Genomic DNA, 14,104 nt, shown 5'->3' on the forward strand with positions numbered 1-14,104 from the left:
TCCTTAAGGTAACAAAGGCTACAAAGGACAGGGACAGCGCATGACCTATTATATCCAGCAATCCATATGGGGACTGAAAACTTTGCAATGATGACAATTAGTGAAGATATGAATCAACTAAAATAGTTGACAGGGACAATTCTTCCATCTTTGAAAATATCTACATCAAATCTGTTTAAATAGATTTTCATCTGCATAATATAACACATTCTGACAAGACCACCACCACCACCAATGTGGTCAGTGTTGTGCCGATAAATGTTTAATAATTGAGGGACCTTCCCCACCCCCCCGAGTGCACAAATTTTTGTGCACCAGGCTACTAGTCTATATTCTATATATATAAAAGGCTAAGTGTCCGTCCAACCGGTAGCTATGATGCACACTGACCACCAGGGGGCAGACAGTCAACGCAGGATCTGCCATGATGCACACTGGCCATTTACAGACCTGGCGCTGACAAACCAACACTCAGCTTCCCCCAAGTGGGACACAGACCCCGCCACCACCCGATTCACCCCACCAAATCGCAGCCAACGCTGCCAAGACCCCATGGCGCAGAATGCAGCCCACAGCCCAGCCCGAAACAGTTGCTGTGGCACCAGATAATGACATCACATAGCAACACCCGGCTTCCTCTCCCTAGTGACTAGCCTCCTGGGAATTTCTTCAGCCCAGGAATATGACTTGCTTTATAGCCAGGTGGAAACATTTTACACTTTAACCAAATGTTTGTGAAATGTTTTCAAGTGCCTCATCTCATTTGATCCTCACTGAAGTCCTGGAGTAGGTAGATAGGAGACTTGGAAGAATCCTATTTTCTTTTCATTAACTGGAAAATGGAGATTTAGAAAGTTTAGAAACTTGACCCGACTGAAAAGAAGAAATGGTGGAACTTGAAAATACTTCAGGTTTTCTCACTGCGCAGAATATAGTCAAACACTGCTGCAGTTAAATATTTTACCCTTTGTTCTCCCTGCATGATCTACAATAATAATCTGCTTCGTGTTAATATTTATTACTGTGTTGCTGACAATTACCTGAAAGAGAAGTTGGGGTGCCTCACTGGGCTGGAAAAAGTTTAGCTAAATCAGAAAGCAGGTCTAATTAAGCAAGTTTATTCTATATCTAAAAAGGCTAAGTTGACTCACGCATGCGCAATACATATAAAGCTCTCGCTGGTGCCAATCGCACACATCAATCTGTCATTGTCGATTTTGAATTTGGTTGACACTTCTATTATAGGGAAAGGGTGAATAGCGATATTAAAATATTTCTTCTAATTAATTTCCTTTCAATGTGCACGAATGCGTGCACCGGGCCACTAGCCACTAATAAGCAATACCAGTCTCAGTGCAATAAAGGAAGACATCATTAGCAAAGGCTGCTTCCTAAACTTATGCCAGTCACATGTATTAAACTACCAAGAAAAAAAGTTGAATAAAATTATGGAAATACAGCCCTGACTTGTTTGGCTCAGTGGATAGAGCGTTGGCCTGTGGACTTAAGGGTCCCAGGTTCGATTCCAGTCAAGGGCATGTGCCTTGGTTGCAGGCACATCCCCAGTTGGAGGTGTACAGGAGGCAGCTGATCAATGTTTCTCTCTCATCGATGTTTCTAACTATCCCTCTCCCTTCCTCTCTGTAAAAAATCAATAAAATATATTTTAAAAAATTATAGAAATACATATTTGAAGACTATCTAGGATCAAGATATAAAAACGCTTAGCTCTTTGGGAATGGAAGTGACTTATAATGTACATTGTATTTGACTTTTGAACACACTTTTGGAATCACATTAATATATCAAAACAGGGCACTTTTTAGTGTCTTCACAGTAAGAAAATTGTAACTTATGAAACAGGTGGCTCAGGGCTGTGATGTGAAGTACCTGTGTGATCCTGGTAATTTTTAGCCACTCGTTTTTCATTCCACCAAGTCCTAAAGCTCCATCTAGGGTTCTTTTAACAAATCTTACTTAGCCTATTTGTTTTACTTTGAGTCTAGTGCCCCCCCCCCCCCGCAAAAAAAGAGTAAGTTCTCTTATCCCGTTCATCTTCTTCTCACTTCATGGTCACTGAGACGAAAGCGCTCCTACAGCCCCAGCCAATAAATGCTAGTTGTTCTGGACGGTTTTGAAACCCTGGGGTTTTCCTTTTCATACCCCAAGACAACATTTCGTAGCACTTGCGCCCGCCAGGGACAGGGAGGAACACTTTCAAAGGCGGTAAACAAATGCTGAAGCCCCGCTCTCAGGGCCGGGGTGCATTTGTGTAGGAGCGAGGGGAAATAGATTCCTCCCGCTGAATGGGGCAGGTCAAGGCCTCTAGTGCTGGGCTGCCCTGGACCGCGAGGTCTCCGCATCTGCATCGCCCCCTAAAAGGGCGAGGGGTGCTAACCGGCTCTACAGGGAGCAAGAGTCTGCACCGTCAGCTCCCCGACTGCTCCTCGGCCCCGCCGCCAACAAGTCCCAGGTCCTTCTTCCCCATTCCAGCGTCTGGCGAAGGGAACGGCCTCCCCCGGGGCCCCCAGCCTCAGGTGGGTGGGAAGCCCTCCCCAGGCCGCCAGCGATCGGGCGAAGAGACCCTCCGGGCGGCGACGCCCCCTTCTCTCCCTCGGCTTTGGCTTTCCAGTCCCCGGAGTCGCCACCGCCCACTTTCTACCGCGACTCACAGCAGCCCCGGCCCGGAACCAGCACTTACCTACGTCCTGCTCGAATGGGTTGGCGGCGAACAGAGGCATCTCGCCCACACCCGCGCCCTGGTCGCTGCGGTCTGGCTGAGACGGGCAGCTGCTCGGGGCTAGAGGACCGGCGGCTGCAGCTTCCTAGACGGCTCCGCTCCGACCGACACCTCCTACTTCCGCCGTCGCACCTACCTGAGTCCCGCCTGATCCGCCAGCTCCGGGTCCGCGCTCCGCCCCCGGTTCCGCCCCTGGGACGAGGTCTCGGCAGCCGTGGGCATCCTCTCAGCGGCCCTGTCGCCGCTGCCCGCCAGGAGGAGGAGGCAGCCCTGGTTACAGGCCCCCGTAGGCATCAGGCGTTCTCCGTGGACACCTTTCCATCCCTAGGACCCCGGCAAGCCACGGAGCGGGGTCCTTCGAGGGCCGGAAGTTGTCGCGCTTACTACTGGGCGACGCCAGAGGCCCGTAGATACAGTGCTAGGGGCGTCGCTGTAGGGATGCGGTTGTCCGGGGTTTTCTGCGTGAGGCTGCGGGTTCAAACGGCTAAGTACTTGGTTCCTGAGCGGCAGCCTGGTTCCTGCAGGCAGCCGTGAACCCGCGGTTGCGGTTGCGGTCGCGTCACAGTCCTGTTGCCCTGGAAACTGATGGAGCCTTGGCAGAGAGGCGGCTTTGAGAACGGACATCGGGTTTGGTTCTTCTCTTGGAGGGCTAATGGTGCTGCACTCTCCTGGTGCCTGAACCCCACCGGAATAACCACTCTGGGAATAACTTTGACTCTGGGGACTCCTAACTTTTTACTTCCATCGTGAAAAGGCGCCCAGAAAATACTGCTGGACTCTGGGAGTCCAGAGAGGAGCGAGGCACACCCCCTGCCCTCAGGTTGCTGACAGGAGCATAGACATGACAGTATATGACAGTCCTGATATACAGTAGCCCTCCTTATCCGAGGGGTATGCAGCCCTAGGCCCTGCCCCCCTTGGGTGCCTGAAACCTTCGGTATTACCTGTTTTTTCTATACATACATACCTAGGATGCAGTATATGACAGTCCTGATATACAGTAGCCCCCTTATCCGAGGGGGATGCAGCCCTAGGCCTGCCCCCCTTGGGTGCCTGAAACCTTGGGTATTACCTGTTTTTTCTATACATACATACCTAGGATAAAATTTAATGTATAAATTAAGCATAATAAGAAATTATTAACAATAACTAATGAAATTGAAGTTATACTTTAATGAAAGTTGTGTGAATGACTCTGGGTCCATTATTAAGTAAAATAAGGGTTACATGAACACACGCACCACATTAACACAAGTTGATCTCATTAGGGGGATATGCTGGACAAAGGGATGACTCAAGCCCCAACCAGCTGGAGCAGGATGGCTGGAGATGTCATCATGCTACGCAGAATGGCTCGCAATGTAAAACTTAGGAGTTATTTCTGAAGTTTTCCATTTAATATTTTTGGACCATGGTTGACCACGAATAATTGCAACCATAGAAAGAAAAACCGCAGGTAAGGGTGGACTACTGCATAGTTGAGGTCACAAACTCAAATTCCCTTAGGATCCAGCCAGGATCTAAGTAAATGTAAAAGTGCAAGCACCCTCTCACCCAGATACTCCCTCTCCTTAACCCTGCTTTATTTTTCCATAGCATTTATCACTTCCTAATACATAATTTACTTATTTTCTGTTTCTCCTCTTGTGAACATAAATTCTATGGTCGGTTTTGTTCATTGCTGTATCCCCAGCATCTAAAAGTGTCGGGCAAGCAATAGGGGCTCAATAATACTTTCCAAATGTAGCCACGACCATCTAACCAAACAGCATGTCTCTGACAATGGTAACTACTAATAAACTTTCGCCATTTATTGAAGTGTGGGCCCTACTAGAGTTTCCAATTTTAAAATGATTTTTAAGTGCTAAGAATTACTTCAACATTTTAATAATGGATCAAGCAAAACCATCTTAAAACCTCTGGTACAAAGACTTGGTACGTAGAAGAGGAAATCCTGACACCTGGCATAGATCAGGGAAGTGGTTGCATTTTATGCTATAAAGATAGGTGCACGTAGGAATCATTTGCAGGTGAAAGGAGCTGGTTTTAAAAATAGCATTGAAACCAGGATGTCAAAATATGTTTGGAGACGTTCTGGATGGATTTGTCTAGGATTAAGGCTAGTGTTGGAATGGAAAACAAGGCTAGATAGAGATAAGAGGAGACAGATTGGGAAGAGCTTTAAGAGCAAGCTAATTTTAAACAAAAGTTTAGCATACAAGGCACTAGATAATCATTTAAAGATTTTGAGCAGCAGAATAGTTTTCTAAAAAGAGTTTCGAGATATTAATCTGACATCACTGTCCATGATGTAGACGAAGAAGCAGACCCAGGCAGGACCGTTTAGGAGGCTGTTGCTTCACATGAGAGCCATGGAAGATCTCACGTAGAGGAGCTTGTATCAAGATAAGAGCAAGAGGATTCGTCTTTGGTAAACATTCACATTTTAAAGAGACTCCTTTTGCTCTGGTGTGCAAAGAAATGCAACTTTTACATTTTTCTGTTATACAACCTCTTTTGAGCCCCTGTCTCCTTGATAAAAGAAAATAACCTTGTTAAATTCAGCTCACGCGCGCACGCGCGCGCACACATACACACACACACACACACACACACACACACTCACCAATTGCACTGAAATACCACTTTTATGATTTTGTTCCCTTACTCAGGAACCTATTGGATTTTGCCTGCCATGAAAAGTTCGACCTGGGATGTTATTGTTTTGGTAAATAACTCATTTTTCCCTGCCCAGTAACCTTATTTCCCATGGCTTAAAGCATCAGTTTTTGAAGTCAGATGAAATTTCAAATCACAGCCCTGCCACTGACTATGTGACTTTGGGAAAATATTTAATAGGAACCTCAGTTTTCTTGCCTGTAAGTATATACTTTATAAATTTGCAATGCAGATTAAATAGGATCATGGAAGCTTTTTATATAGTAAGTGCTCAGTAGTGCTTATTATAGCACGAAAGAACTTTTTTGCAGTGATGGGTGTGTTTTACATTTGCACTACTAGCCACCTGTGGCTATTGGTCACTTGAAATCAGGCTGGTGAAAATAAAGAACTGAGCCCTGGCCAGTGTGGCTCGGTTGGAGCACCCTCCCGTGCACCAGAGGGTCTCTGGTTAGATTCCTGGTCAGGGCACATATCCAGGTTGTGGGTTCGATCCTGGTCAGCACCTCTGTGCTGGGGAGTGTACAGGAGGCAATGGTTCATGTTTCTCACATTGAAGTTTTCTCCCCCTTCTCTCCCTCCCTTCCCTTCCCCTGCCCCCCACCCTCGTCTCCTTCTCTCTCTCAAATCAACAAAAACATGTCCTTGTGTGAGGATAAAAACATTTTTACAAAAGAAAATAACTGATTTTTAAATTTTATTTTATGTTAGCTAATTTAAACTAAGCCACATGTAGCTAGTGGCTAGCATATTGCCACCGCACTAGACAACATTGTAAAAATCAGTTGGAGGGGAAATAGAAGTGCCTTTTGTTTGTATTACTTGTGCCTTACAATATTTCCCTTTCCAAACATACATGCTTTCCTCTTCCACCTATCTTCGTCTTGTACTTTTTGTTTTTCACATCTGGAAATTTAAGATTCAATGCAACACCCATATTCTCCTATAGCATTCTTCAGTTGGTCCCAATCCACATCTTCCATGTCTCGGAACCTTTTATTGAACAGATGGTCAACATTGCACTACTTGGGATGTAATATTCCTCTGAGCTGGCTGTGTGATTGTTGTAACTCCCCAAGAGCACAGCATAAGGATCTGTGTGGTTTTTAAATTCTGTGCCTCTCCCAAGCATTTAGCCCAAGCATGTCAAACTCTCGGCCGGCGGGCCACATGCCTGACATGCTTGATTTAGACTATTACTTAGAATACTGTAAACACTACATTATGGACTGAAGATTTTTGTCCCCCCCAAATTCATATGCTGAAATATAACCCTCAATGTGATGATATTTGGAGGTGGAGCCACTGGGAAGTAATTATGTCATGAGAGTGGAGTCCTCATTAATGGGATTAGTGTCTATAAGAAGAGGCCAGACCTAGCTCACTCTCTCTCTGCCATGTGAAGGTACAGGAAGCTGGTAGCCTGTAACCCAGAAGAGGATCTCACCAGAGCCGATGACGTTGGCACTTTGATCTCAGACTTCCAGCCTCCAGAACAGTGAGACACAAATTTCTGTTTATGACCATCCAGTCGATGGTACTTGGTTATAGCAATAGGAACCAGGACACACTGAATAATCCCATGTTGGATTGATTACATGTCCTTTACCTCTCTGAGTCATTCCTCTTGCCTTCCAATCCCCACCCCCATTCCAATGCTGGCTGAAGAAAACAAAGTGACAAATAACCAATAAAATACTTACCTTTTCTACCTTTGTGTTACTTTATCTTCCCTACTCTTGCACAATGAATAAAAGCATTTTTTAAGTACATCACACTTTTCATGTTTCATTTAGTAAACATTGGGTGCTTACTATTTACAAAATACTAGTAGTAGGGGCATGATTTGATGATGGGGGGGTGAAAGTTGTATAATAGCTGCCCTTTAATGAGTTATATTCAGATGTAGAGAGTGATTTAGGAAAATGATTAATGGAAGATTAGGAAAAAGGGAAATACCAAGTGCTAACTGAATAAAGATCAATGGTCTGTACCATTTAAAATATTTTAGTTGAGGATAATTAGCCTAACACATTAGGTGTTAGGAATTCTTCTGATTGTAATGAAATCTTATCTCAAAGTAAACTCTCACAAAATGAGTAGATTGAAACTAAAAGAGAAACTATGTATGGACAGTCTAAAAAAAATCAATTTGGAAATCAGCTTATGAAAAAGATAATATGGAAAAATAAAGGATAAACAGAAGTAATAATAACATTAATGGTTTATGTTGTAGAAGAAAAGAGTACAACTTCAGGAAATTGTATATGTACACACATGTGTACGTGTTTTAAAGAAAATTACTGAGATGAAAGGTATCTTAAAATCCCACAGCTAAAGAGCTCTAGCTTCACAGGACTCCTAGCAGAATCAGTTGATTCTATTTAGTAACTCGGTTTACTGGAAATACAATTGAAAAGTGGTATAATATAATTACAATAAAGTTAGCTTAATATTTACTTTATAATTTATTTAGAACTGTAGAATTACTTATTTTTCCCTTTATCACCATCATTGCCACGCTCTTCACAGTAGGTGGCGATATTGCTTCACTCCTGGACTCAATTTGCATGGCCTTAACTAGGAAACATAGAGGCAAACTTTGAAATAAATTTCAGGGACCTAATTTGGACAAAATTAAAAACATTGTCCTTTCTATCTACCTTAAAAAGTCATATAAATAATGCCTCATTATAACATACCAAGTTTTACATATTCTACATTGTTTAATAAAAAGTATTTGTTGATTAATTCATTTTGCCAATGAATATCAACATAAACCAGCATGTGCTGTTTTAAAATTAATACTCACTTTTGATCATGAGAATTTAATAAATTGTCTCCTTTTAAGTTTTGATATAAATGTAGTATTTATTTATAATTAATTTCTTGTGTGCTGGTCATTCAACAGTGCTTATTATGCCTGTGATGACCAGAACTCCATAAATCTCTGCAAAGGGACAGCCAGAAGAGCAGTTTTCTGGACAGGGCACTAAGGCAAAATCTCAACACACATTTGAGATTTAAAATATTGTTTTAAGGCAATGTATAGCCATATTTACACATGCTATGGAATAGTCATTTTTAGTTCTAAAATTTACCTCTTGTAGCTTTAAAGGGTACAGCCTAATTTTAGAATTCAGAATTTATTCAATATTTGTACTCAGCTATATCCTTCTCAGATCTTATCTTTTAAAATATTTATTTGTTTCGAAAATACAGAATAATTATTTTTTAAAAAATAACTGTCTTTGCCCTAGCCAGTTTGGCTCAGTGGATAGAGCATCGTTCCGCAGACTGAAGGCTCCCAGATTTGATTCAGGTCAAGGGCACGGACCTCAATTGCAGGCTTGGTCGCAGTCTCTAGCCCGGATTGGCATGTGTGTGGAAGGCAACCAATGGATGTATCCCTCTCACATCGATGTTTCTCTCTCTGTGCCTCTCCCCCTCCTCCCTTCCACTCTTTCTAAAAATCAATGTGAAAAATATCCTCAGGTGAGGATTAACAAAACAAAAATAAATAAATAAAATAATTGTCTTTATCTCCTGTCCAGTTTGGGTCCCCTTTTTTGATCCGTTCCATAATCACTGCAGTCTTACTAGAAGTGAAACATTCCAAGGAGTGATGGAACGTGGTTTTATACCAGGTAGTATTATATTTCCATTTTTGGTTTCCAATAATTTCTTGAAGATACTGAGAATGGACTAATGAATTCCTTTAGGAAACCAACTTCAAAATTCTAAGATTCCTTTCTTTGGCATAATTAATACATGCCGTCTAACCCAGTAGTCATACAGCGTATGTTGGTTTTCTCTAAATGTCTAATATTCTTAACATTGGTTGAAGTTTATAGATTTTTTTCTAGTTAAGAGCAATTCTCAATTTTAAAAAAACACTTTAAAGATTTATACAAAGAATAAGAAACCACATTTGTTGCAGGAATTAATCATATTTTCTGCGAGTATGTTGATATTTTAAATAAGGTATTTTATAGGTCTCAGATTAAATATTGAAGATGAGATGTCCTTAAAAAACATTGTTTTGTTTATACCAAAAAAGCTATATGTAATATCAAATAATGCCTCTCTAAACTACCAAAAGCTGTGACTTTGTGTTCTTTGTATTACCTGCTCCTGGCTTGTGGATGTGTAAACAGTGTTGGTTGAAGAAATGAATGCACCTGATCAGTCTCGGTGTTCTCAACTACGCAATTCCATCCACAGGCAGGCTTCAGGTGCCCTATTGGAAGCCCCCATGCTATACTCAAGCCCCATGAGCAGTGGTTCTCAACCTGTGGGTCGCGAACCCTTTGGGGGTCGAACGACCCTTTCACAGGGGTCGCCTAAGACCATTGGAAAACACATATATAATTACATATTATTTTTGTGATTGATCACTATGCTTTAATTATGTTCAATTTGTAACAATGAAATTGGGGGTCACCACAACATGAGGAACTGTATTAAAGGGTCGCGACATTAGGAAGGTTGAGAACCACTGCCCATGAGGAACCTTTCTAGGTGTCTTTCTCCTGTTTTCTCTTGTTCTGCTCAGTGTCTCTGATTCCTAACCTGCGCATCATTCCCAACATCTCCTCTCTGCTGTGACCCTTCTAATTGGTGCTTCGGTTTGCAAAAAACAAATTCAATATTCTCACCAGTTTGACTTTCCACCAGGCTTGTCCTAGCTTTGCTGTCAGGCCTGTGTTTCCTATCTTCCTGGACATCAAATTCTGTTACCTTCACATTGACCCAGCCCTGGCTCACCAAGCCCCCACTTGGGAAACTCAGGAAAATGTGTAAATGCAAAAATGAACTAGAATACTGTATACAATGTAGATCATTAACGACTTCAGTAGCGGAAGTAATTGCACCAGAAATAGAAGGGAAATCTATAAAGATGATGGGCCTAATTGTCAAAAGAATAAGGGAGCCTGGCCAGCATGGCTCAGTGATTGAGTGTCAACCTATGAACCAGGAGGTCACGGTTTGATTCCGAGGTCAGGGCACATGCGTGGGTTGTGGGCTCGATCCTCAGTGTGGAACATGCAGGAAGCAGCCAATCAAGGATTTTCTCTCATCATTGATTTTTCTATCTCTTTCTCCTCCCTTCCTCTCTGAAATCAGTAAAAATACATTTTAAAAAAGGATATGGGAAGAAGTGGGAATTATCAACATGATAAAGGAGGGCACATCCACGCAATGACTATAGGGAAAGATCAGGGGCAAGAATTACCAGGAGTCTTTTTTTTTTTTTTTTTTTTTTTTTTTTTTTAGTTTTAGGAGGGAGGGGGACATTGTACTATTTCTATTATTAAAGTGAATAATAAATTAACTTAAACGTGATTGGATACTAAGTGTAATGACCATAATTAGCAAGTGATACTACTGAACTGCAGGACAAGCAAATGTAGCGGTGGATCACTCTCCACAGCACGGTATTTAGGATTTTTTTAAATATTTAAGATTTTTTAAATAGAGAAGACATTCAGAAGCAATGCAGAAAACATTTACTTGCTTTTCTATAAAACTAGTCCAATAACTGTGGAAATATATTTTATGGTTCTAGTTATATGGTACCTGAAGAAGACTATAATAACTTTCAAAACAATCCAGAAAGCCATCATCAAAGTGATAAATTATATTGGGCCTATTATCTGAAAACCAGCCAAGTGATTAAAAAAGATAGATGTTAAGATGTGTAATCAGAGTTTATAAACTGTAGCTTACACATATATGGCATTATTTTTCAAAACACTGTCACATTATTTCATTTGCTTATAAAATATTAATAAAAATGAAGCCTTATAATCTTCATTTAAAAATATACAGCATATAAAACTATGAAGGGAATTGATAAAGTGATAATAGACCTCTTAACTGGATATTAATGTATTATAAGTGAAGATTTTTTTTGTAGATGTAAGAGGTACATTAAGACAATGAGCATAACGGGCATCAAATGACCATTGCTAGACAATAAACTTGAGACCTTTTTTTTTTTTTATAATCTCAGTATGGTAAAGTTATCAAAGTTAAATGGTTCTACAGAAGACTAAGATCAATTTGGAGATGATATGTTCAAAATGAATTCTTAGAAGAAAATAGAGGATAATATTCTTCCATAAAACATCCCCATAGTCTAAGAGTGACATCTTAGATGCTAAAAACAACTATCACGTGAATCCAAATAAATTGCTGTATTTTTCTAAATACTTTGTATGGGAGTCTTAACCCACTACCAAGTTACTGTTTTAGGACTAAACTTTAGTCATAAGGTTAACATCTTCCATATTCCACTTAAAATGAAATAATCTTTGCTTCCCAATTCATTAGTGCATTAGCAGCATCCAGGCATAGCAGTTATTAGAGAAATGGGAAAATGAAACCCTAAGTGTAATTAGTGAATGATTTTTATCAGTCCTACACTCAACACATGTGTTCCCTTTTCTTGCCCCCACTAGAAAATAAAATGTTTACGCTCTTTGTATTCGCAAAGGGATCTGGAGTTGTAAACAGAGACAAATGAAAAATACAGCTTTTTCTTTAGCTAGTCTCCAGATACCTGTTAAGTTGTTGTTTATTGACTCCATTTAGCCTCACTGTCATACAAATTAGGCTGTGATATTCAGTCAAGGCTAAAGAAAGGAAAATATCGTTCCTAAATACACCATCATAATCTTGTGGTTGACATTGTTTTTAGTTATATGGCATTTATGAAGTGTTAATATTTGTTACATAGCAATCTTTCAAATAGGACTCATTAGCTAAGTCAAAGAAGGATTGCCCCTCTAAGCAGCAGCTAATTCTTAAAAACAGCACATGGCTTGCCTTTGAGCACAAGCATACCTTTGATATTCTTGTATCAAACCAACAAATCTTGTGTCCATACCCTCTTCTGCTTCCTTTTGTCAGGCTCCTGAAGTCCAGGTCACTACCCGCCTGCTCTAGGGCCAGGTATCAGATAACTAGAGATAACACCTGTAGCCCAGAGCCCACAGAAATTATTCAAACTCCCTGTTCCTAAACAGGCTTAGCTGCTTACCCTGCCGCATGCATTCCTTCCCAGGAAAACCACACCTAGGCTTTTGCCCATATGTTCCCACACTTGTTCTGCCTCCTGCCTGACGCTGGTGCTTCCTGCAGCTCTGCATGGCCTGGTGTGCCCCTCCTCCTGGGAACTGTAAGTCACCAACTGTCTTTTTAATTGCAGTTATCTCCTGATCTGTTCGCCTCACCGTCCCTAAATAAAACCAAACTCCAGGGTACATTTTAAAAACAAAAGATGCAGAATGCAAAGGGTATGTAAAGAAGTTGATCTCGGAGTGCAGTCCAAGGGTCTCAGTGCCTGAGACCCTACAAGGAGTCTGAGAGATCAAAATCATCTCAGAGTGCAATGGCCCCGCAGATTTTAATGTGGCATTGGGCTGCTCATTATAGCTGATCTTTGGGACTACCACTTATCGAATATTGGTATTGTATCATAGAAGAATACCGACAGTTTTCTGGAAAGCTTTTAAATACATCTCCCTTTTCCAACTACAGAGCTGCATGAGGCCAGGTTTTCTTTATATACTTGAACTAGAAAAACATATTGAATGCAGAAACAGATATCCGAATGCAGCTGTCTTCAATTAAGCCAGTGCTTAAAGAGACTGGAAAAAGTGAGAGTAATATTCTTCTCACTGTTTGTTTAACTTAGAAAATGCATTTATTTTTCACAAAACTATTCGTTATAATAACATATAATATGCTTATTATTGTTATTTTAAAATGAATCAATCAGTAAATCTTTTCAATGTTTCTCAGTTTTAATTTAAAATATGATAAATATCAATAAATAAAGCCTACTCTTAAGAATGAATAAGGGTCATGAGACCAAAATTTTGAGAACCACTGGCGTAAAAGAATGGCAACAGGCAAAACTGGAAAAGCAATGAAAGCCACACTGTGAAACAACTTGGATTGCAGGCTACAATAGAGAATTTTTTCATAGAGGTAGTGAAGTTTTGAGCAGAGAGATAACACAATGAAAGAAAATCCTTAGGAAGAGAACTCTGGTGTGTGTGCTTATGAATGTAGGACGGTCTGGAAAAGGTGCATGTGTCTGGTTGGTGTGTTTATGTGGAGAGGGAGGCAGTTTCTGAGGCAGAGAAACCAGGCAGGAAGCTCATGGAAAATCCTAGATACTCCTGGTAAGTTGAGCATCAACTTATGAACCAGGAGGTCACGGTTTGATTCCCAGTCTGGGTACATGCTCTGGTTGCAGGCTCAATTCCCGGTAGGGGGTGTGCAGGAGGCAGCCAGTCAATGATTCTCTCTCATCATTGATATTTCTAGCTCTTTCTCCCTCTCCCTTTCTCTCTAAAAATCAATAAAAAATATATTTATTAAACAGAAAAGTAAATCCTAGACACAGGGTAATCAAGGTCTTCATAAGGAGTACAGCAAGGGAATGAAAATAATAGCTAGAATTTGCTACAATATATTGCGTGCTTACTATATGCAAGGCACTGTGCAAAACACTTGGTATGGATTATCTGATTGTCTTCTCAGCAGTTTTCCAGTAGTTAACTTTACAACTTACACTTTAAAAGATGAAAATACTGCAGTACAAAGACAACCAATGAGGGGTGGAGCTGAGGTTGAAACCATGCAGTCTGACTACAGAGCTCGAGTAGAAGA

At 41.0% G+C, this 14,104-nt stretch overlaps 1 protein-coding gene across 2 annotated transcripts in view; it reads right to left on the reverse strand.

The window, feature by feature from the left end:
- STAM2 (signal transducing adaptor molecule (SH3 domain and ITAM motif) 2) overlaps positions 1 to 2,940 on the reverse strand; it is a 42,392-nt gene extending 39,452 nt beyond the window's left edge. Inside the window, exon 1 of one of the 2 annotated variants that reach the window (XM_014534047.1) lies at positions 2,702 to 2,940. In XM_014534047.1, coding sequence (XP_014389533.1) covers positions 2,702 to 2,741 — 40 coding nt within the window. In that variant the 5' untranslated portion in view covers positions 2,742 to 2,940. The remainder of the gene's footprint in view (positions 1 to 2,701) is intronic. The other variant, XM_005859310.2, reaches the window with a different exon arrangement.
- Positions 2,941 to 14,104: the final 11,164 nt, after the last annotated feature.

Source organism: Myotis brandtii, unplaced genomic scaffold, assembly GCF_000412655.1.
Source record: "Myotis brandtii unplaced genomic scaffold, ASM41265v1 scaffold125, whole genome shotgun sequence".
NCBI lineage: Eukaryota > Metazoa > Chordata > Mammalia > Chiroptera > Vespertilionidae > Myotis > Myotis brandtii.